The sequence below is a fragment of the Muscardinus avellanarius genome (assembly GCF_963383645.1).
Source record: "Muscardinus avellanarius genome assembly, chromosome: 10".
NCBI lineage: Eukaryota > Metazoa > Chordata > Mammalia > Rodentia > Gliridae > Muscardinus > Muscardinus avellanarius.
Genome location: NC_137796.1, coordinates 60,464,647 through 60,487,790, shown reverse-complemented (window position 1 = coordinate 60,487,790; position 23,144 = coordinate 60,464,647). Strand labels below are relative to the sequence as shown.

At 52.9% G+C, this 23,144-nt stretch overlaps 3 protein-coding genes across 3 annotated transcripts; 2 read left to right on the top strand and 1 right to left on the bottom strand.

Moving 5' to 3' along the window:
* Positions 1 to 347: 347 nt before the first annotated feature.
* Positions 348 to 4,449, top strand: RPL18 (ribosomal protein L18; the record flags this gene model as incomplete). The annotated part of the gene is made up of 7 exons (XM_080703661.1): positions 348 to 379; positions 1,435 to 1,521; positions 1,783 to 1,890; positions 2,298 to 2,396; positions 3,735 to 3,858; positions 3,979 to 4,048; positions 4,374 to 4,449. Exons 1-7 carry the CDS (start codon positions 377 to 379, stop codon positions 4,447 to 4,449), a joined length of 567 nt encoding a protein of 188 aa, XP_080559787.1. The 5' UTR covers positions 348 to 376.
* A 1,580-nt stretch (positions 4,450 to 6,029) lies between these two features.
* On the top strand, positions 6,030 to 22,369 carry FAM83E (family with sequence similarity 83 member E; the record flags this gene model as incomplete). The annotated part of the gene is made up of 5 exons (XM_080703660.1): positions 6,030 to 6,503; positions 10,718 to 10,885; positions 11,234 to 11,358; positions 15,770 to 16,175; positions 22,094 to 22,369. 5 exons carry the CDS (start codon positions 6,030 to 6,032, stop codon positions 22,367 to 22,369), a joined length of 1,449 nt encoding a protein of 482 aa, XP_080559786.1.
* Positions 13,938 to 14,309, bottom strand: SPACA4 (sperm acrosome associated 4; the record flags this gene model as incomplete). Its single annotated transcript, XM_080703212.1, has 1 exon — positions 13,938 to 14,309. One exon carries the CDS (start codon positions 14,307 to 14,309, stop codon positions 13,938 to 13,940), a length of 372 nt encoding a protein of 123 aa, XP_080559338.1.
* Positions 22,370 to 23,144: the final 775 nt, after the last annotated feature.

The window sequence follows — 23,144 nt, the reverse complement described above, 5'->3', positions numbered from 1 at the left end:
CGAGAGGCAGCCGGCGTCAGGCCAGAGCGCCGCCTCCTAGCTCCTGGCATCTCTCCTGCTCCCCGATCTTTTTTTTTTTTTTTTTTTTTTTTTTGCGGAAGAATATCAAGAACAGGGTCTGGGTAGGGCCAGAGAGGCCCCAGACGTGCCGGCCCTCCCCGCCCTGACGTCGCGCTCGTTCCCCTTCGCTCGTGCCTCCGCCCTCTTCGGCTGCTCCTCCAGCCCGTTGTTCGACTGACCACAGAGAAGGCCGGCTCGGGGGTAGAGCGTCGCGTCGCGCCGTGTGACGTCACGCGCGCGCCGCGCTCTGGAGGCTTTCCCCGCCCAGCCGGGCCGGCTCGCTCTTTCCGGACCTGGCTGAGCAGGAGGCGCCATCATGGTGAGCGCGTCTTGTGGCGTTCAGGGCTTGTCTATCCGCTGCCATCCTCGGCGGCCTCGGGCTGGGGGCGCGCCGCAGGGGGACGGGGGTGCCGCGGGTGTCCGGAGGAGGCGGCCTGCTGGGAAGGAAGCTACTCTGGCGCCCGGAGACCGGGGATGGGCCGGTCGCGTAGTCGTGTGTTGTCATCCCCGTTGGACGACGACCGACCTGGGGCGTAGGGAGGCCGAGTGGCGTAGCCAGCACCCGACCCCGGCCGGCCGGCGCGGTGTCCGCTTTGCTGGGCCTCTGGTCTGTGAAGTCGGGTTCAGGGACGGTCGGGAGCCAGGCTCGGCCGGGGCCCCGGCGGCCTCCCTTCAGTCTCGGTGCCCGCCCACCGTGTTGCTTTCGAGGTCTGTGTCTTATACCTTTTTCTTAGTCATATAGTGACCCCACCTCACACTACTCTGAGTTTGGAAGACGTAGTTCGTAGGTGGCGTTTATCACGGGGTCTTGCACACCGTGAGTGCTGGCTAAATGGGAGCCCTTAATACATAACTAGTGTGTGTTATAACCGAGACAGTTTGCGGTAACCAGTGTCCCCAGAACGGCGAGTAGAGGATGCGGAAATGGTGGGTTTTCCCGTGACTTTTTGGCTTTAATGTGGGGATATACTACATAGAGTTTGAAGGAGACTGCATAGGAGGTTTTGTAATGTCCTCTCGACTTGTTGCTGTACCTACTCAGAGAGTGTGCCATTGGTTTATTTTGAGTTCTCCTTGGGGTATGAAAGTAAGTTTGAAAACTTAAGTAATACTTAGGTACTTGCTAAGATATTTTTAGAGAATTATCGATATGGTTGGTGTGTGACAAAACCTTAAGGCACTGTGAGCCCTGTGCTGAGAGCTTTGCATATTGTATGGACCCCTTTTGAGAAGGCTCAGTGGTGTACCTGGGATATGAGCTATTGTCTCCAGACCCTGGCTTTGCTTAGTTGGTAGATAAATGATCATTGAGAACGTTTTGGGGGTAATCTGGCCAGATGCAGGATTGAGACCATGTTTCCTTCACCCCTACAGGGAGTCGACATCCGCCATAATAAGGACCGAAAGGTTCGCCGCAAGGAGCCTAAGAGCCAGGACATCTACCTAAGGCTGTTGGTCAAGGTGAGGCTGGGGCTTGTAGGCCAGACTCCATCTCTGGTTCTGTCCCAGAGCTAGTCTCCAGGATGTGCACAATTTGGGAGTGGGGAGGGGGTTTTCTGGGTGCCTGGCCAGGAAGGACCTGGACCCACTCTCCCTCATGCTCATTAGGATGGGAGGAGCCATAACAGCCTTTCTCGTCTAAGTCATTCATATATATGCTTTCTCACCAGAAAATTAATGGGAAGGAGAGTCGACTGTGTTCTCATTTTCTTTCTCTTCCAGCTGTATAGGTTTCTGGCCAGAAGGACCAACTCTACCTTCAACCAAGTTGTGCTGAAGAGGTTGTTTATGAGTCGCACCAACCGGCCACCTCTGTCCCTTTCCCGGATGGTGAGTGGCTGGTCCAGGAACATGGGGGTCTGGAGGCTGTGCAGGAGCAACCTGGCTTTCCCCTGGGTTGCTGAGGCCGTCAGTGAGTGCAGCACCCTGAGCTTTGGTTGCAGTTATCTGGACAACTGGCGTGGCTCTGTGAGATTGCCCTGGCCTGCGGGTCACAGAAGGGGGGTTTCTACATGTCTACAGTCTTCTCCAGAGGCTGTTGGTGAAGTGTTTGCCTGGGGTGTGAAGCCTGAATTTAATCCCAAGTTAGATCTGAGACCAGGCCTTGTTGTAGCCTGGTGTAGGGGAGGTGTGGGTGGCCCGAGCCCATGTGAAGACATGGCTGTCCTGTCCTTGGGGCGCATGAAGCAGGGGAATTAGGTTTTAAAACCAGACTTTATGATGTGTATCCCCACAAGATCCGGAAGATGAAGCTTCCTGGCCGGGAAAACAAGACAGCTGTGGTCGTGGGGACCGTAACAGATGACGTGCGGGTTCTGGAGGTGCCCAAACTGAAGGTGAGTGAGGTGGGGCTGCAGCTCGGGTCCATGCTCTGCGGTGGTGCCACTGCAAGCATCGCGCTATCCTGGTGGTGTTCAGGCAGGGTGGGATGGGTCAATGTTTGTGGCAGAAGTTCTCGACAAGCCCCTCTGGGCTGGCAGCTGGGCTCAGCTCTAGATTGGCTTTTGCCTCCATAATACATGAGGGATCCAGGCTGGAGGTTTTTGAGTCAGGCATGGTGGCGCACACTTGTAATCCCAGAATTCAGGAGGCTGAGACTAGAAGGTTGCAGTTCAAAAGAATAGCTGCTGTCATCTGGGTGTGGGGGGCACATATCTGTCATCTTAGTACTTGGAAGGGGAAGCCTGAGCTGAGAGGATCAGAGAGGTTCTCAAGGCCAGCCTCAGCAACTTAAAAAACTCTCCAAGCCTGGTGGCGCATGCTTGTAATCCCTGCACTTGGGAGGCTGAGACAGGAAGGTCGCACGGGTTTGAAGCCAGCCTCAGCTACTTACTTAGTGAGGCTCTCAGCAACTTAGTGAGACCCTGTTTCCTAATAAAATATAAAATAGGTCTGGGAGTGTAGCTCGGAGGTAGAAAGCCCCTGGGTTCCACCCTCAGTACCACCAAAAAAAATAAAGACTCAGCAATCCATTGAGACCCTGTTTCAAAATAAAACAGCCAGGCATGGTGGAGCATGCTTTGTAATTCTAGTACTTAGGAGGCTGAGGCAGGTAGATCAAAGGTTCAAGGACAGCCTCAGCAAGTGGTGAGATTCCCATCAACCTTGCAAGACCCTGTTTCCAAGTAAGATAGAATATGGTGTGGTGGCCCATGCTTGTAATCCTCATACTTGGGAGGCTGAGACTGGAGGATCACAGGTTTATGGCCAGCCTCAGCAATTTGTGAGGCCCTCTGTGTCTTAGTGAGACCCTGTTTCAAAATAAAGAAAAAATAGAGCTGGGAAGCTGGGTGTGGTGGGGCATGCTTATAATCCTAGTACTTGGGAGGCTGAGACAGGAAGATCACAGGTTCGCAGCCAGCCTCGGCTACTTAGTGAAGCCATGGTTCAAAATAAAGACTAAAATAGGGCTGGGGTTATAGCTTGGAGGTAGAATTCTCTTGGGATCAAACCCTAGTACCACACATACACAAACAAAAATAGGGCTGGGGGTGTAGCTCAGAAGTAGAATGCCCCTTGGGTTTAATCCCCAGTGCCAATAAGTAAATGGGAACAGCTGTGGTCACCTCACCAAGCACCTGGTAGTGGGTGATGGTTGGCGCTGGGCCAGGGCGGTGTGTGGTGAGGCCAGCGGCCCCCCTGGGGCTCTGACTCTACCTGGCCCACTTTCCCAGGTTTGTGCGCTGCGGGTGAGCAGTAGGGCCCGCAGCCGCATCCTCAAGGCTGGTGGCAAGATCCTCACCTTTGACCAGCTGGCCCTGGACTCCCCCAAGGGCTGCGGCACCGTCCTGCTCTCTGGTGAGTGACAAGTGGTGTCTGCTGTGGAGGTTGGGATGTGATGCCTTTGACCACCTGGGCCTGGATCAGGCGCATCCTGGCCTTGCACCTGGCCTGCCCTCATCACCCCTCTTCCCCCAGGTCCTCGCAAGGGCCGAGAGGTGTACCGGCATTTCGGCAAGGCTCCTGGCACCCCTCACAGCCACACCAAGTGAGTGTCCTTGCCTCGCCCCTTCAGCTGCCCCTCCTGTCTACCACACCTGGGTGGGGGTGGGGTGGGGTGCAGTCCGTTGGCCATGGCACCTAGAGTGCGTGTTTTACTCACTCAGTGGGCTCCTGGGGTCAGCTGCCTGTGGCATATTGGCCTGTGCTGCCAAGCCTTTTCGGCAGTCAGCTGCCTGTCCCAGTTCCCCTGGAAGGCTCTCAGAGCAGGCATCCTGCTGAGGCCCCAGCTGGCGGGGTGGGGGGCTGTAGGCCTCTTGGTCTTCCAGGTTCCCTGCAGGGTGGCTCCTCTAACCCTCTGCTTCTCTCCACAGACCCTATGTCCGCTCCAAGGGCCGGAAGTTTGAGCGTGCCAGAGGCCGGCGGGCCAGCCGTGGCTACAAAAACTAACCCAGATCTTATTCTTGTTAATAAAAAGATTTTGGACTCTGGTGGCCCTCTGCGTGTTAATGGGGCAGGCGGTACACAGTGGGAGGCTGCTGTCTGCAGTGGGGTGCCAAGCTGCCCTGGGTCAGCCTCTAGGAAGAGCCTTTCATCTCTGGCCTGTGGGTGGTGCCCCGAGCCCTCTGGGTCTGGGCAGCACAGGCGCGGTATTCGCATCCCTGCACCTGTTAGACCTTCTGCCCCTAGGATCAGAGCCCCACCTACTTCCAGGTGTCTGGCAAAGTGTGCCGCCCCTCTCCTGGTCACCGGAAGCCTGAGTTTGGCAGAGGGCCAGCCCCTGGACAGGCAGCCCTGCATGGCCCACCCCATGTTTACACAAGGGGCTGGGTTCTCCAGGTCCCAGGCCAACGCCTAAAGAATGAGACCGGGGCCACTGGAGTAGAAAGCTGATCTGCAGTCTTCCCCCATCTGAAGGCAAGATATGGTGGGAGGACCGGGGTAGAAGGCTGGACTGTGGGCAGGGCCGAACGGGGATGGGAGGGGCAGGAGGGAGGCCAGGTGCTTCCTCTTCCTTGTGCTGGGCCCCTCGCTGTGGTTTAGAGGAAGGCAGGTGCCCGGCTTGCTGGGATTACAGGGTGGGGTAGCTGGTTCCTAGGGATCAACACCTGGGGGCCGGGAGGGAGACAGGGCTGGACACTGTCCCTGGCCAGGAAAAGGTGGGGCAGCTGGTGGGAGACCGGCATTGGGGCAGAAATCCAGGCTTGGCCAGGCCGCTGCCCTAGTCAGAGGAGGACCCAAGACGGCTCTGGGGCCCTGGTACAAGCAGCTGCAGCCACCTGAGGAGCAAGGTCTGCTTAGCCTTCGAACAGATCAGGTTCTATAGTAATGGGAACTCCAGGAAGTGGATCTGACCCCCAGCGAGAGCGGCTTGGGGGCCTGTGAGGGTCCTGGGAGCAGAGGACCTGTTGACTGGAGGAGACTAGGGGTGGGGGAGCTATGCTGAGAGTCCAGGCTGAAGTGCATTCCTTCAAGGCTGAGAGCAGGTCTGATGAGGAGGCACCCTTTATGGTTAGCCACTGAGGTGCAGGCAGTGCCAGCCCCCGGACAGAGTCTGCCTGAGACAGGCTGCTCCGTGGAGCTGCCGGGATTGAGATTGGCAGTTAAATAATCCGGGAAAGGTCAGTGAGACAAACTGGCAGCCTGCCATACTGTTGGTAACCAGCAATTGGGTGTTTGGAGACAAGCAGACAGCCTGTTGCGTGGAAGGGGTCGCCTGAGTCTGGGGTAGCCGAGGGGTGTTGTGGCCAGCAGGCTGAGGTGGCTGTGTGGTTGAGATGGCCAGTTGAGGGGTGGCCCCGCTGGAGACTCGGAGGTGGCTGGCTGAGCACAGTGAGACCTCAGGCTATCGGCCATTTAGGGAGACTGTTGGGACTGGGAGCTAAGGACAGCAGCAGGGAGCCGTGTGATTTGCAGGGCTGCCTAGAAGCCCCGTGGCCTCGTAGAGTCTGCCTGTCAGGACCCCCAGATGGTCAGCCCCCCAGTGACAGCCAGACCCTCGGCGACCAGCCTCACACAGTCCTGCCTGGATGGCGGCCTCGCAGCTGGCAGCGCTAGAAGGGGTGGAACCAGGGGCCGGGGTGCTGGCCCTGACTGAGGCCAGCCCTGGCTTCTTGTATTCCGAAGGCCAGCGGCTGGCACTCGAAGCTCTGCTGAGCAAGGGCTCAGAGGCCTTCCAGGCCTGTGTGCAGCAGGAGGGGCTGCGGCCCTTCCTGAGTGGGAGTGAGGTCCAGGGCTTGGAGGCGGCGGCCAAAGACTGGACAGTGGCCCAGCAGGAGCCCGGAGGGGCAGCAGATAGAGCGACTAGCGCTGCTGGGGACCTGGACAGCCTGACCTACTGGCCTGGGCAGTCAGAGGAGACAGCGCCCTTGCTGCGGCTGGGCTGGCCAGAGGACACTGCCTGGAAGGGTATCACCCAGGCACAGCTGTACACCCAGCCACCCAGCGAGGGACACCCACCTCTTAAGGAGCTGGTGCGCCGAGAAATCCAGGCTGCCCACAAGGTGAGTACCCCAGGGCCCGGGCTCCCCTCCTACCTGGACATCCACATGTGCTGTCTCCCAGAACTGGGACCAGCCATTCCTGGGACTTGCAAGCCCACATCCCCAGGACCCATGTCCCTGGAGTCCAGGGGTCCAGGCCCCAGGCTTTTTACCTTTACCCCTCAGATCCCAGGGTCCGTACCCTCTCCTGATACCTGCCTGCCTTTAGGTATTCGTGTCCCTTAAACTAAATTTTTTTTTGGGGGGGTGTGTGTGGTATTGAGGATGGAACCCTGGGGCATTCTACCTCCGAGCCACACCCCCAGCCCTATTTCTATGCTTTATTTTGAAACTGGGTCTTGCTGTGTTGCAAAGGGCATTGCTAAGTAGCTGAGTCTGTCCTTGAACCGCAGTCCTCAAGTCTCAGCCTCCCAAATGCTGGGATTACAAGCATTCGCCACCACGGCCCGGCTTAAACTAAATATTATTTTCAGAGGATACTGGAGATTGAACCAGGGACATTCTACCTTTGAGCCACACCCCTACCCTTTAATTATTAATTTTTTTGTGGTGCTGGGAATTGAACCCATAGGCATTCTACCTATGAGCTATACCTCCAGCCCAACTATTCTTCTTTCTTTCTTTCTTTCTTTCTTTCTTTCTTTCTTTCTTTCTGTCTTTCTCTCTTTCTGTCTTTCTGTCTTTCTGTCTTTTTCTGTGCTACTGGGGATGGAACCCAGGGGCTTTCTACCTTCTTGCTACACCCCCAGACCTATTTTTTTATATACTTTATTTGGAAACAGGGTTGCACGTAGTTCCTGAAAGCCTCACTAAGTAGCTGAGGCTGGCTTCCAACCTGTGCGATCCTTCTGTCTCAGCCTCCCAAATACTGGGATTATAAGCATGCGCCTCCACGCCTGGCCTGATTCTTTATTTTTGAAATAGGGTCTCACTAAGTTGCAGAGGGCCTCACTAAGTAGCTGAGGCTGTTTGCGAACCCAGATCCTCCTGTCTCAGCCTCACAGGTACTGGGATTACAAGTGTGCGCCACCACGCCTGGCTCCCATTCTTTACATTTTTTATTTGGTGGTATTGAGGATTGAACCCAGAGGTATTCTGTCTCTGAGCTATAGCCCTAGCCCTTTTATTTTGAAGTACTATGATTACAGGTGTGTACCAAGATGCCCAGCTTTTTATTTTTATATTTTATTTATTTATTTATTTATTTATTTTTGCGGTACCAGGAATTAAATCCACGGGCATTCTACCTTTGAGCTACACTCCCAGCCCTATTTTTTAGTCTCTGTGTATGTGTGTGTGTGTGTGTGTGTGTGTGTGTGTGTGTGTGTGGTACTAGGGTTCCTGAAAACCCTTCTACCTCTGGGCTACACTCCCAGATCTATTTTTATACTTTTTATTTGGAAACAGGGTCTCTGGCTTTGAACCTGCGCAATCCTCCTGTCTCCACCTTCCAAGCACGGGGATTACAAGCGTGTGCCACCATGCCCAGCGTTAGTCTTTTATTTTTACTTATTATTATTATTATTATTATTATTATTATTAATTTGTGGTACTGGGGATTGAACCCAGGGACATTCTACCTCTGAGCTCTACCCCCAGCTCTATTTTTTATTATTCTTTTTTTATTTTTTATTTTGGTGGTACTGGGGTGAAACTCAGGGGCTTTCTACCTCCGGGCTATACTTCCAGACCTATTTTATATTTTGTTTGGAAACAGGGTCTCACTAAGTTGCTGAGAGCCTCACTAAGTAGCTGAGGCTGGCTTCGAACCTGTGCCATCCTCTTGTCTCAGCCTCCCAAGCACGGGGATTACAAGCATGTGCCACCACGCCTGGCTATTCTTTATTTTGAAACAGGTCTCACTGAGTTGCAAAGGGTCCCACTAAGTGGCTGAGGCTGTCCGTGAACCACGATCCTCCTGTCTCAGCCTCCCAAATGCTGGAATTAAAAACGTGTACCACCATGCCCAGCTCTTTTTTTATTTTGAAACAGGGTCTCACTAAGTTGCAGAGGGCCTCAGTAAATAACTGAGGCTGGCCATGAAGCTGAGATCCTCATATCTCAGCCTCCCAACAGCTTTTAATTTTGAAACAGAATTTCACTAAGTTGCTAAAGGTCTCACTAAATTGTTGAGGCTGGCCTCAAACCTGAGATCCTCCTGTCTCAGCTTCTTAAGACCTGGGATTCCAGGCATATACCATTAGACCTGACTAAAGCAAATAATGACTCTCCCCTCTCCCCTAGTCTCAGCCTGCCCCTACCCCCAACCCAGGCAACCCTCAGCTGCCTCCTCTGCAGCCTCTGGAAACCCACTGTTCAGAAGTTGTCCTGGTGTCCACCAGCTTCCATGCCAGGTGCCTCCCACAGGCTAATGTGGGGTCCTCCAGGAGCCCTGGGAGGTAGAACTGTTACGCCCATTGAAATGGGAAAACACAGGCACAGGGCAGTTAAATCTCTTGCCTGAAGCCTAGCATGGTGGCACACGCTTGTAATCCCAGCCTTTGGGAGGCTGAGGCTGGAGGATCTGGGTTTGCAGACAGCCTCAGCTACTACTTAGTGAGGCCCTTTTCAACTCAGTGAGACCCTATTTCAAAATAAAGAATATAAGGCCGGGCGTGGTGGCGCACGCTCGTAATCCCCGCGCTTGGGAGGCAGAGACAGGAGGATCGCGTAGGTTCGAAGCCAGCCGCGCGCACTGGCTTAGGAGACCCTGTTTCCAAATAAAAATGTAAAAATAGGTCTGGGAGTGTAGCCCAGAGGTAGAAGGGCTTCCGGGAACCCCAGTACCACCAAAAAAAAAAAAAAAAAAAAAAAAAAAAAAAACCAAAAAATAAATAAAGAATATAAAATAGGGCTGGGGGTATAGTTCGGAGGTAGAATGCCCCTGGATTCCTCTCCAGTACTGCAAAAATTAATTAGTTAATTAAAAATAAATAAGTAAAATAAACATTAATAAATAGGGTTGGGGGTGTAGCTCAGAGGTAGATTGCCCCTGGGTTAAATTCCTAGTACTGGAAAAAAAAAAAAATGCCAGGTGTGGTGGCGCAGGGTTGTAATCCCAGCGCTTGGGAGTCTGAGACAGGAGGATCGCACAGGTTCAAAGCTAACCTCAGCTACTGAGTGAGGCTCTCAGCAACTTAGTGAGACCCTGTTTCCAAATAAAGTATAAAATAGCCGGGTGTGGTGGCGCACGCTTGTAATCCCCGCACTTGGGAGGCTGAGACAGGAGGATCGCACGGGTTCGAAGCTAGCCTCAGTTGCTTAGTGAGGCTTTTGGCAACTTAGTGAGACCCTGTTTCCAAATAAAATATTTTTTAAAAAAAGGTCTGGGAGTATAGCCCGGAGGTAGAAAGCCTCTGGGTTCCACCCCCAGTACCACCACAAATAAAGTATAAAATAGGTCTGGGAATATAGCCCAGAGGTAGAAAGCCCCTGGGTTCCACCCTCAGTACAAAAAAAAAAAAAAAAAAATGTCTTGCCTGTAGGTGGCTGAGTGAGGATTTGAACCTAGACCATTGACTGGGGAAAAAAAGTTTATCACCACTGCTACCTTGTGCTCTCACACTGGGGCACTCAAAGCATGCCTTGGTGGTCTAGAAGGTCACCCCACCCCAGCACTCAGGTTACTCAGGAGCACCCAGAGGTGCACTGTCAGCCCCTGACCCAGAGCAGGGCTGTGCTGGACATTTGGGCACCATACTGTCATGGTTCAGAGACCTGTTCACCCTTGTAGGTATGTGATTTATTTATTTGTTTATTTGTTTATTTATTTATTTTGGTACTAGGGATTGAACCAAGGGGCATTCTATCTCAGAGCTATACCCACAGCCGTATTTTATTTTTTTTCTTTTGAAACAAGATGTCGCTAAGTTGATGAGTCTCACTAAGTTGCTGAGGCTGGCCTCGAACTTGCGATCTTTGTCTCAGCCTTCCTAGTACTGAGACTACCACCACCATGCCCGGTCAACATGTGATGAAGATGGTTTTCCAGCACTTAGGGGGTGGGGTTTCCAAAGGCTGCCTATTTCTCATTCTGCGTCTAGGGTTCCCCTGGACCCCCCCTCGAATATCCCTTGGTAGCCAGGACCTTAAACCCCCAGACTCCAGAGAACCTCACCCCCAGTGCCTTAATGTCAGGGCGGGCCCCATCTCTGGGTGTCCCCCAAATCCTAGGTTTCATCCTCATGTTCACGCCCCTTGTCCTCACTCTCTAGCTAGTAGCTGTGGTCATGGACGTCTTTACTGACCCAGACCTGCTTTCGGACCTGGTAGACGCCGCCACGCACCGCTGGGTACCAGTTTACCTCCTCCTGGACCACAGGCAGCTGCCGGCCTTCCTGGCACTGGCCCAGCAAATGGGGGTGAACCCCTGGGCCATGGAGGTAGGGCTGGGCCAGAGGGCCCTGGTCTCCCCATTCCCCTGGTGCTGGGGGAGCAGAGGGAGACCCTTGCGGGTCATCCCGGCCACTGAGAAGGATGTCGGCCGAGAGCACCCCCTGAGACCCGATGCCCCAGGCCTGGGGTGGTGGAGGGGAATGGCAGTGAACATCCCTCTGGGGCTCTGGGCCACTGAGGGGTATCCCCAAAAGACTCCTCAGGGAACTTGGTATCAGTGGCTCTGGGGACATTTGAGTGGCTTCTACAGAGGCAGCTACCACCAGCCTGGAGGGACCCCATGTCCGCAGGGTGGGCCTGAGCCAGTTGTGCCCTCCCTACCCCCACCCCTCCAGAACCTGGACATCCGCATTGTGCGGGGCTGCACTTTCCAGAGCCGCTGGCGACGGCAGGTGAGCGGCGATGTGAGGGAGAAGTTTGTGCTCCTGGATGGCGACAGGGTCATCTCCGGATCCTACAGGTATGCCCCCCCACCCCATACCTCCCCGCACTTTGCAGCAGGGGGCTCAGGGTGGCCTCCCCTTTCTGGGCCTCTCTGTGTTCTGTTAGATGAGTCCAAACACCCTTCCTAGGAGGAAGTGTCCTGCTGCAGGACGGGCTTGGGGTTGGAGGCCTGTCTGCTCGAGTGCTGGGCCAGCCCTGGAGCTGACCTGGTTAGTAGACTTGGGAAGGACTCTCTTTGGCCCTGTGATTCCTAATCTGGAAAACTGGGGCGTGGGGCTCTGGGGCCAGGTGGCCTGGATTCAGATCTTAGCTCTGCCAGTTGAGCTGTGTGACTGCAGGCAATTTATTACACCCCTCTGTGCCTCCGTTCCCACTATATAGGTGAGCTAGCAGCACTAGGCCCATCTAGAGCAATACTGCTCAACAGGGGTATCACTCGAATTTTGGACTGACTCTTGGGGCTGCCATGAGCTTCGTAGGATGCGGGCCGCGTCCCCAGCCTCCACCCCTCGCCTCTATAATTATGACAACCAGCCAGGTGTGGTGGTGCACACCTCTAATTCCAGTACTTGGAAGGCTAAAACAGGAGGATTGCAGGTTCCCAGCCAGCCTCAACAACTTGGAGAGGCTCTCAAACTTAGTGAAACCTTGTTTCAAAATAAAAAATAGGGCAGCTGGGCATGGCAGTCGGTACATGCTTGTAATCCTATTACTTGGAGCTGGGCGTGGTGGCACATGCTTGTAATCCCAGAAGTTGGGAGGCTGAAACAGGAGGATCACAGGTCTGCGGCTATCCCTCAGCAACTTATGAGGCCCTCAGCAATTTAGTGAGGCCCTGTTTCAAAATAAAAATAAAATAAGGCTAGAGCTTGGAGGTAGAAAGCCTTCAAGTTCAATCCCTAGTGCTTAAAAAAAAAATAATCCCAGTACTTGGGAGGCTGAGACAGATCACAGGTTCAAGGCCAGCCTCCACAATTTAGTGAGGCCCTGTTCAAAATAAAATTTTTTTTCAGTACTGGGGATTGAACTCAGGGGCATTCTACCTCCAAGCGATACACCCCCAACCCTATTTTTTTAATCTTTATTTTGAAACAGGGTCTCACTAAGTTGCAAAGGGCCTCACTAAGTAGCTGAGGCTGTCTGTGAACCCAGATCTTCCTGTCTCAGCCTCCCAAGCACTGAGATTACAAGCGTGCGCTACCACACACGCCCCACTCAAAAAAAATTTTTAAAGGGGCTGGGGATGTAGTTCAGTGTAGCTCAGAGGTAGAATGCCCCTGGGTTCAATCTTCAGTATCAAAAAAAAAATTATGATAGCCAGAATGTTCTCCAGACATTGCCCCTTCTCTCTGGGGCACAGAAGCACCCAGCAAAGGACCATTGCTTTATTTTTTGTGATATTGTCAATGGAACCCATGGTCCTTCTATCTTCAGGATACACCCTCAACCCAATCTTATTTTTATTTTGAAACAAGGTCTCACTAGGTTTATGAGAGTCTCACTACATTGCTGAGGCTGCCCTCGAAGAACCTGCAATCCTCCTGTCTCAGCCGCCCAAGTACTGGGGTTGCAGGCATGTGCCACCATGCCCAGCCGGGCCACTGCTTTAGAACTGTGGCTTCGGCCCCGTGCATACGTTAGAGTCACCTGTTGAAACACAGCTTTCTGTCACCTTTTGTTTGCCTGGCCTGGGATAGGGCCCGAGGATGTGCATTTCCAGCAAGTTTTTAGTTAATGCTGATGCTGTCGGTCCGGGAACACACACACCACTGAGTCTGGGATGTTACCTGGCACGTACCATGAGAAGTGCTCCATGGCCAGGTGTGGTGGCACACACCTGTAATCTCAGTCCTCAGGAGGCTGAGACAGGAGGGTTGCACTTTGAGGCCAGTCCCTGTAACTTCTCGAGACCCTCAGCAACTTATCAGGATCCTGTTTCAAGAAGAAAAAAAATAAAATAGGGCTGAGGGTGTAACTTGGAGATAGGATGCCCCTGGTTTCAATCCCCAGCACCCAAAAAAAAAAAAAGCTTCATAAACATCAGCTACTGTTTATTATTATTATTTAAACCAAATTTCATCGACTCTAACCTGCCATCAGTAGAAAAAGGCATCCTGGCCGGGCGTGGTGGCACAGGCTTGTAATCCCCACGCTTGGGAGGCGGAGACAGGAGGATCCCGCAGGTTCAAAGCCAGCCGCGCTGGCTTAAGAGACCCTGTTTCCAAATAAAAATATAAAATAGGTCTGGGAGTGTAGCCAAGGTAGAAGGGCTTCCAGGAACCCCAGTACCATAAAAAAAAAAAAAAAAAAAAAAAGAAAGAGGCATCCTGATTGAAAGGGCAAAAAGATACATGTCTTAGAAGCAATGAAATAGACCCACAAACTGAACAGCGGCCCCATTGCTAGTCAGGCCTGAGGGCGCCTTACCGAGCCTGGGTTTCTGGTGGACCCAGGACACCCTAGAATGGATAAAGCCAGGGCCACGAGAGGTTGTCCAGGGCCTCTGGCCATTTAATGGGGGGAGGGGTGGAGACGGGGGCACGAGGGGAGTGATGCAGCTGGGAGACCAGCCCAGGACCCTGCCCTCCGGGTCGGTCACAGCAAATGTCGCAGCAGTGGCAAGCCGAGCACCAGGCCAGCGGTGGCTCCTGCCGTCCGGCTGCCTGTGTGGCCCTCATTACACAACTGGCCGATGCAGCAGGTGGTGGTGAGGGTGTAGGTGAGGCCCATGTAGCTGACTGGCTCCTCCCGGCCGCAGCTGGTGGAATGCACACAGCCTTTGTTGATGATGGGGCCCACGCCCTGGGCCACCCCGTGGCCCGTGAAACAGTCCTCATCATCCCCGCAGCGCATGCGGGTGCCCGGGCACTGCACGGAGTCGGTCAGCTCGCAGAAGACGCAGTCCTTAGCCCCTGTCACGTGCGAGGGCAGAGTCATCACCAGAAGCAACAGCCAGCCCAGGACCATGGCAGCCTGGCGGCGGGGACCTTGCTCAGGCCAGGCCGAGGGCTCCCTGGATGTCCTGGAACTGCCGAGTGAATGAGCCTTCTGCCCAGCTTTCTGCCCGCGGGACTCGTGCAGCCTGGGATGTCCTTACTTCCCAATGCCTGGGCTCCCTCAGGAGCTCCTGAGTGCTTGGGATGGAGATGGGCCACCTCTGAGGACAGTGTCTGTGAAGCGGAATGTAGTGACCTCACAGACCATTCCTGGCCGCTGGGGCTGAGGTCACAGGTGGGGGAGGGCGGCAGGCCCAGAGGCAGCCTGCCCCTGCCCCCACCCCACCCCACCCCTAGGGAATGCCTAGGAGCCTTCCTCCAAACGTGGTGAATTCATTTTCCAGATAGGCAGACTGAGGCCCTGGAAGGGAACGGGTTGCAACTGAGATTCCCTGAGCCAGGTTTAGAAACCGGGAGTTAAGGTGGGTATGGTGGCACACACTTGCAATCCCAGAATTGGGGAGGCTGAGACAGGAGGTTCGAGGCCAGCCTCAGCTACTTAGGCCCGTTGCAACTCCTGTTTTAAAATAAAGAATGAAAAATAGGGCTGGGGGTGTAGATCAGAGGTAGAATGCCAAAGGGCCATGGCTCAGTTTTCATAATGAAGCAGGGCCTTGATAAGTTGTTGAGACTGTCCTCAAACCTGCGATCCTCCTGTCTCAGCCTCCTGTGGGGTCACAGCTATGGGCCGCCATGACCAGCTGGTATTAGTATCTTAACTCATGTTGTCCTCACATGGGCTCCCAGGTGTTAGGTAGGTAGGTAGTTCCATTTTCTCATTCTGTTGCGGGGGAAGCCGGGTGTGGTAGCACATGCTTGTAATCCCAGCATTCAGGAGGCTGAGACAGAAGGATTGCAGTTTGTGGATAGCTTCAGCTACTTAGTGAAGCCCTTTGCAACTCAGTGAGACCCTGTTTCAAAATAAAGAATAAAAATAGGGCTGGGGTGTAGCTTGGAGGTTAAATGCCCCTGGGTTCCAATCCAAACCCGAAAAAAAAATATATATATATATATATATATATATATATATTTTTAATTTTTTTAAATTTTTGGTGGTACTGGGGTTCCTGGAAGCCCTTCTACCTCTGGGCTACACTCCCAGACCTATTTTTACATTTTTATTTGGAAACAGGGTCTCCTAAGCCAGCACGCAGCGGCTGGCTTCGAACCTGCACGATCCTCCTGTCTCTGCCTCCCAAGCACGGGGATTATAAGCGTGCGCCACCACGCCCAGCAATATATATATTTATATAATTTATATATATTATATAATATATGTTATATAATATATATATATAGAGAGAGAGAGAGACAGACAGACAGACAGACAGACAGGACTTGCTTGAGGCCCTGGCCCGCCCTGGGACCTGGTTGGGGACCAGGGATGGGAGCCGGGCTGCGTGGATCCTGACCCCCGGCTCCGGTCCCCAGCTTTACGTGGAGCGATGCACGCCTGCACCGAGGCCTGGTCACCCTGCTGACCGGGGAGATCGCCGATGCTTTCAGCCAGGAGTTCCGGACGCTGTATGCAGCCTCCAGCCCGCTCCCACCCGCCCCGGCCCCGGGCCCCCCGCAGCAGGCCCGCAGCCCGCACCACGTAGCCCGCCGCTGCCCCGTGGCCCCCGTGTCGCCGCTGCCGCCCCGCGGCCCGCTGGCCCCCCGCCTGGCCGCCGGCCGCGTCCCCGGGGACCTGCAGGGGCGGGAGCCCTCGGCCCCCGGGCCCGCGCTCAGCGACATCCTACGGTCGGTGCAGCGCGCCCCGGCCCGGCCCAGCCGCTCCCTGTGGGACCTGAGCCGCCTGTCCCAGGTGTCCGGCTCTAGCGACGGTGACAATGAGGTGAGACCCGGGGCTGCTGCCCGAAGAGGGCGGGGGGCAGAAGCCAAGAAAGGGGAAGGCGCCTGCCATAGGCGTGGGGTCGGCTCCAGGGCCCCTGGTCCTAAGCACAACAGTGGGAAGTCCCCCCCTCCCTCCCTGCCTTCCTCCTTCCTTTTTTAATTTTTATTTATTTATTTATTTATTTATTTATTTATTTATTTTTGTGGGTCTGGGGCTGGAACCCAGAAGCATTTGACCTCTGAGCTATACCCCCTGCCCAATTTTTTATTCTTTATTTTGAAACAGGGTCTGAGTTGCAGAGGGCCTCACTAAGTATCTGAGGCTGTCCACAAACCGCCATCCTCTGGTCTCAGCCTCCCGAAAGCATACACCATCACGCCCGGCTCTTTCTCTTCTTTTCTTTCTTTCTTTCTTCTTTTTTTTATTTTTTATTTATTTTTTATTTTTGCGGTACTGAGGATAGAATCCAGGGGCATTCTACTTCTGAACTACACCCCCAGCCCTATGTTTATTCTTTATTTTGAGACAGGATCTCACTGAGTTGCAAAGATCCTCACTAAGTAGCTGAGGCTGTCCGTGCACCTTGATCCTTCAGTCTCAGCCTCCCGAATGCTGGGATTACAAGTGTGCGCCTGGCTTTCCGAGCCCTTTTTGTCTACTCCATTCTACACCACTCCAGGCTTCCTTATTTATTGATTTTTTTTTTTTTTTTTTTTTTTGGTGGTACTGGGGTTCCTGGAAGCCCTTCTACCTCCGGGCCACACTCCCAGACCTATTTTTGTACTTTTTTATTTGAAAACAGGGTCTCTTAAGCCAGCACACACGGCTAGCTTTGAACCTGCGTGATCCTCCTGGCTCCGCCTCCCAAGCGCGGGGATTACAAGCGCGCGCCACCACGCCCAGCTGATTTATTTATTTATTTATTTTATTTATTTATTTATTTATTTTTGCAGTACTGGGGATAGAACCCAGGGCATTCTACCTCTGAGTTACATCCTCAGCCCTATTTTTTATTCTTTACTTTGAAACAGGGCCTCACTAAGTAGCTGAGGCTGGCCACGAACTGCAATCCTCCTGCCTCAGCCTCCCAAATGCTGGGATTACAAGTGTGCGCCACCACGCCCAGTGAACCTCAGTATGTCCATCTAGGAAATGGGCTGAGAAAGTACACTCATTCTCAGTATAGATGGAAAGAGGCATCAGTGAGGACAAAGAAATATAATAACAATGACATCAGTAAATTTTCAAAATGTTTTTTTTTCTTCAGGGCTAGGACTGGAAGCCAGGGCCTCAAGAGGTGCTAGACAAATGCTCTACCACTGAGCTACTTTTTTTTTTTTTTGGTGGTACTGTGGGTGGAACCCAGAGGCTTTCTACCTCCGGGCTATACTCCCAGACCTTTTTTTTTTTTTTAATTTGGAAACGGTCTCACTAAGTTGCTGAGAGCCTAAGTAGCTGAGGCTGGCTTCGAACCCGTGCTATCCTCCTGTCTCAGCCTCCAAAGCGCGGGGATTACAAGCGTGTGCCACCACGCCCGGCTCTACCACTGAGCTACTTTAAAAATTGTGTTATTAGCCGAGTGTGGTGGCGCACGCTTGTAATCCCAGCACTTGGGAGGGAGGCTGAGACCAGAGGATTGTGATTCATAGCCAGCTTCAGCTAGTTAGTGAGGCCCTCCGCAACTTAGTGAGACCCTGTTTCAAAATAAAGAATAAAAAATAGGGCTGGGGGTGTAGCTCGGAGGTAGAATGCCCCTGAGTTCCATCCCCAGTACCACACACAAAAAAATTGTTATTGTTGTACAAGAGATTGAACCCCTGGGCGTTCTACCTCTACCCAGTCCTATTTTATTTTTTATTTTGAAACAGGATCTCACTAAGTTACCACATGCTGGCCTCAAACCTGCAATCTTCCTCATTCTCAGCCTCCCAAACACAAGGATTATAGGTATGCAGCTGGCCTGGAATTTATTTTTAGTTATTTCATGACTTCTTTATCCCAGACCAGTGAGGCTACACCCTATCATGCCCATTATTTATTTTTGGTACTGGGGATGAAACCCAGGGGCCATTCTGCCTCTGAGCTACATCACCAGCCCTATTTTCTTTTTTATTCTTTATTTTGAGACAGGGTCTCACTAAGTTGCAAAGGGCCTCACTAAGTAGCTGAGGCTGTCCTCAAATCGCCATCCTGCTGTCTCAGTCTCCCAAATGCTGGGATTACAAGCGCGCGCCCCCACGTCCGGCTTAACCCTCTTTACTTTGAAACAGGGTCTTACTAAGTTGCTGAGGGGCTCACTGAGTGGCTGAGGCTGGCCTTGAACCTGCCATCCTCCTATCCAGCTTCCCAAGTACTGGGCTCGCAGGCATGTGCCAATGTGCCCAGATTTATCATACCGATTTTTACAGATAGGACAGTGGAGGCTCAAAGAGGCTAAGTAAGCTGTCCCAGTCAGGACAACCATCTTCTGTAGGCCCCTTGTTGCATGCCAGGGCGCACTAGGCACTTTTACAGAAATGATTACATTTTTTCTTTTGTGACACTGGAGATTGAACCCAGGGCATTCTACCTCTCAGCTGCACCCCAACCCTATTATTATTATAATTGTTGTTGTTGTTATTTTGGGGTACTAGGGATGGAACCCAGGGGCATTCTACCTCCAAGCTACACCCCCAGCCCTATTTTTTATTCTTTATTTTGAAACAAGGTCTCACTAAGTTGCCAAGGGCCTCACTAAGTAGCTGAGGCTGTCCGCAAACTGTGATCCTCCTGTCTCAGCCTCCTGCATGCTGGGATTACAAGCGTGCACCACCAGTTCTGCCCCAACCCTATTTTTTAATTTTTACTTTGAAACAGTGTCTCACGAGGTTGATGAGAGTCTCTGTACTTGCTAAGGCTGGGGATCCTCCTGTCTCAGCCTCCACAAGTACTGGGATTACAAGTGTGCGCCACCACATCCTGCTTGAGGTGGTTACATTTCACTGACCCATTTCACAGATGGGGAAACTGAGGTCCTGGAGACCAGATCTCAGTCTGGGCTTCTTTCCAAGAGGTGCTTTCCAGTGCTCTACTTGCTGGCTTCCCATTTTTGTGTGTCGCGGGATACTGGGGAGCTGGATGTGATTTAGGGAGCTCAGAGGGGTCTCCCCCAAACTCCTCTGATAGAGTTCCAACAGAACCTGCTCCAATCTGCTGGAGGGCCCCGGGCAGGTGCCTCGTCCTCTCTGAGCCTCAGTTTCTTCAGCTGTAAAGTGGGCTGTTTCAAGGGCAAGGGCCAAGCAGCACAGGGGAGACAGGAGGGGTCACCCAGGACACGCGCAGACCAGAGGTGCAGTTCTCCAGCCTCGATTTCCCTATCTGCTGAGTGGGAGCTAGAGGCTTCCTTAGAGGGTGAGATGTCCCTGGAGTTACCTTCCTCGGTCTCAGCTTGAAGAGGAGAGGGATGGGCCGGGACAAGGTCCTCACCTTGGCCTGTCCTGGGCGGCCCTCACCCAGCATCACCTCCTTTGACAAATATTTGTTCCCCCAGGCAGCTGCCAGCTGCTTCCTGTTCCTCCCCAGCTGCAAAACCCAGGAGGAAATGTGGCTCCTCCGCCACTCTGTGGGTCTGGGGTCCCAGGCCTCCCCTCTCCCTTCCTAAGGCTCAGGGCCCTTCTCACCTCCCTTCATATTTAGAGACCCCAACCTGTGCCAGGCCCCGTGGTGCACGCTTGTAATCTCAGAATTTGGGAGGCTAAGACAGGAGGATCACAGGTTTGAGACCAGCCTCAGCAACTCAGCCAGACCCTCAGCAACTTAGTGAGATCTTGTTTCAAATAGAAAAAGATTTGGGTATAGTGGCAGATGCCTGTAGTACCAGTGCTTGGGAGGCTGAGACAGGAGGATCACAAGTTCATGGTCAGTCTCAGCAACTTAGTGAGGCCCTCCGCAACTTAGTGAGAACCTGTTCAAAATAAAAAAAATCAAAGCTGGGAGTGGTGGTGCAAGCTTGTAATCCCAGCATTTGGGAGGCTGAGATAGGAGGATCGCAGTTAGCGGACAGCCTCAGCTACTTAGGCCCTTGGCAACTTAGTGAGACCCTGTTTCAGAGTTAAGAATAAAAAGTCGGGCTGGGGGTATAGCTCAGAGGTAGAATGCCCTGGGTTCCATCCCCAGTACCACAAAAAAAAAAAAAAAAAGGAAGAAAAAAATGGGGCTGGGTATCTGACTTAGACTGCTCTTGCATTCAGTCCTGAAAAAAAAGAGCTGGCGTGGTGGTGAGGACAACCGCAGCAAGTAGTGAGGCTCATCAACCCAGCGAGACCCTGTTTTAAAATAAAAATTTAAAAATTGGGCTGGGGAGCCAGGCGTGGTGGCGCACACTTGTAATCCCAGCATTAGGGGGGCTGAGGCCAGAGGACTGCAGTTCGCGGACAGCCTCAGCTATTTAGTGAGGCCCTCTGCAACTCAGTGAGACCCAGTTTCAAAATAAATAATAAAAAATAGGGCAGGGGGTGTAGCTTGGAGGTCGAATGCCCCTGGGTTCCATCTCCAGACCCACCAAAAAATAAATAAAAATAAAAATAAAAATTGGGCTGGGGGTGTTGTTGGAGGTAAAATGCTCCTGAGTTCAAACCCCTATTAAAATGAAATAACCAGCCGGGCGTGGTGGCGCACGCTTGTAATCCCCGCGCTTGGGAGGCGGAGACAGGAGGATCGCGCAGGTTCGAAGCCAGCCTCGCGCGCTGGCTTAGGAGACCCTGTTTCCAAATAAAAATGTAAAAATAGGTCTGGGAGTGTAGCCCGGAGGTAGAAGGGCTTCCAGGAACCCCAGTACCACCAAAAAAAAAAAAAAAAAAAAAGAAAGAAATAAATAAAAAGAAATAACCAGTAGCCAGGCGTGGTGACACATGCTTGTAATCCCAGCATTCAGGAGGCTGAGACAGGAGGATCGTGGTTCACGGACAGCCTTAGCTACTTAGTGAGACCCTGTTTCAAAATAAAGAATAAAAAATAGGGCTGAGGGTTTATTATTTATTTATTATTTATTTATTTATTGTCATGCTGGGGGTGGAACCCAGGGGCTTTTTATCTCCGGGCTATACTCCCAGACCTATTTTATACTTTTTTGGAAACAGGGTCTCACTAAGTTGCTGAGAGCCTCACTAAGTAGCTGAGGCTGGCTTCGAACCTGTGCAATCTTCCTGTCTCAGCCTCCCAAGTGCTGGGATTATAAGCATGCACCACCATGCCCAGCTTAGGGCTGAGGGTTTAGCTTGGAGGTAGAATGCCCCTGGGTTCCATCCCCAGTACCGCAAAATAAATAAATAAATAAATAAATAAATAAATAAATATAAATAAATAAAAATAAATAAAATAACTAAAAACAAACAAATATGGATCAGAGCTGGACATGGTGGCGCACATATGTAATACCAGTATTTGGGAGGCTGAGACAGGAGGATTGTGGTTCATGGCAGCCTCAGCTACTCAGTCTCACTCTGCAACTTAGTGAGTGAGACCCTGTTTCAAAAATAAAAAAAAAAAATAGCTGGGTGCGGTGGCACATGCTTGTAATCCCAGCGCTTGGGAGGTTGAGACAGGAGGATCACACAGGTTCGAAGCCAGCCTCAGCTACTTAGTGAGGCTCTCAGCAACTTAGTGAGACCCTGTTTGCTAATAAAATATAAAATAGGTCTGGGAGTATAGCCCAGAGGTAGAAAGCCTCTGGGTTCCACTCCCAGTACCACCAAAAAAAAAAAAAAAAAAAAAAAAAAAAAAAAAAATATCCTGGAGGTAGAATGCCCCTGGATTCTATCCCCAGTACTGCAAAAAAAAAAAAAAAAAAAAAAAAAGAACTACTGTCCTCCTTCACCTCCTCCCTCCCTGTCTGTGGATCCACAAAGCCACCTCTCATCTCCCACTTTTTCCCTCCACAGCTCAAGAAATCCTGGGGTTCTAAGGATACTCCTGCCAAGGCCCTGATGAGGCAGCGGGGCACTGGAGGGGGGCCCTGGGCTGAGGCTGACTCCCGTCCACTGGCACGGTCCCAGCCCTGGGCTAGCCCCCTGCCCCCGATCCCTGCCCACCGCCTCCGCTACTTGTCCCCAAGCCGAAGGAGATTTGGTGATGATCCTGCACCCAAATTCCCAGGACCCAGAGGCCTCCAGCAGCCAGGCTGGGCCTGTCGCTCAGGAGCCGGGGGCTGGCCCTGACAAGGGCCCCCTCTGACGTGGCCAGCCTGTGCCCTGGACAAGCCTCTGGCTTTGAGGTCTGGACAGCAGAAGGGAATTTCCCCCCCTCGTTCTAGAACTGGCAAACCCAGCGCCCGTACTCAGGCTCGGTGTCAGTCGCGGGAATAGACAGGAAGTCCCCATAGCTGTAGATCCCAGCTGTAGAAGAGGCGGCCAGGATGCGTGGGTGAGGCGGTGGAGCAGTCCGCTGTGGGATGATGTGGGGTAGTGACAAGGAGTCCCAGGGACCAAAGGGGGTGCTTCCTTCCCATGCCCACAATGCTCAGGAGCAGTGGGTAAACTGAGTCCAGGGCAGGGGAGAGTCCACAGACCCTGGAAGGCAGCCGAACTGAAGGATGAACTGGAGAGTCCTGGGACTGTCACTGAGGGGCCTGGGCAGGTGCTGGGGAGGCCTTGTGAGCACTGAAGGGGGATTTGCTGGGTCCTCTTAACTCACACTCAGAATAAAACTCTCTTGTGCCAGAAACCTGCATTTCTAATGACCAGCCCAGAATCCTAGACCCCAGGTTCATCCCGTTCCCTGACACCCAGGGGTCCAGGCCCAGCCCTCCTCCTCAGACCCAGGGGTCCAGGACCAGCCTTCCTCCCTCAGACCAAGGGCCCAGGCCGAGCCCTCCTCCCTCAGGCCCAGGGGTCCAGGCCCAACCCTCCTCCCTCACTGAACCCAGGGGGCGAGCCCCAGCCCTCCTCCCTCAGACCCAGGGGGCCAGCCCCAGCCCTCCTACCTCAGACCCAG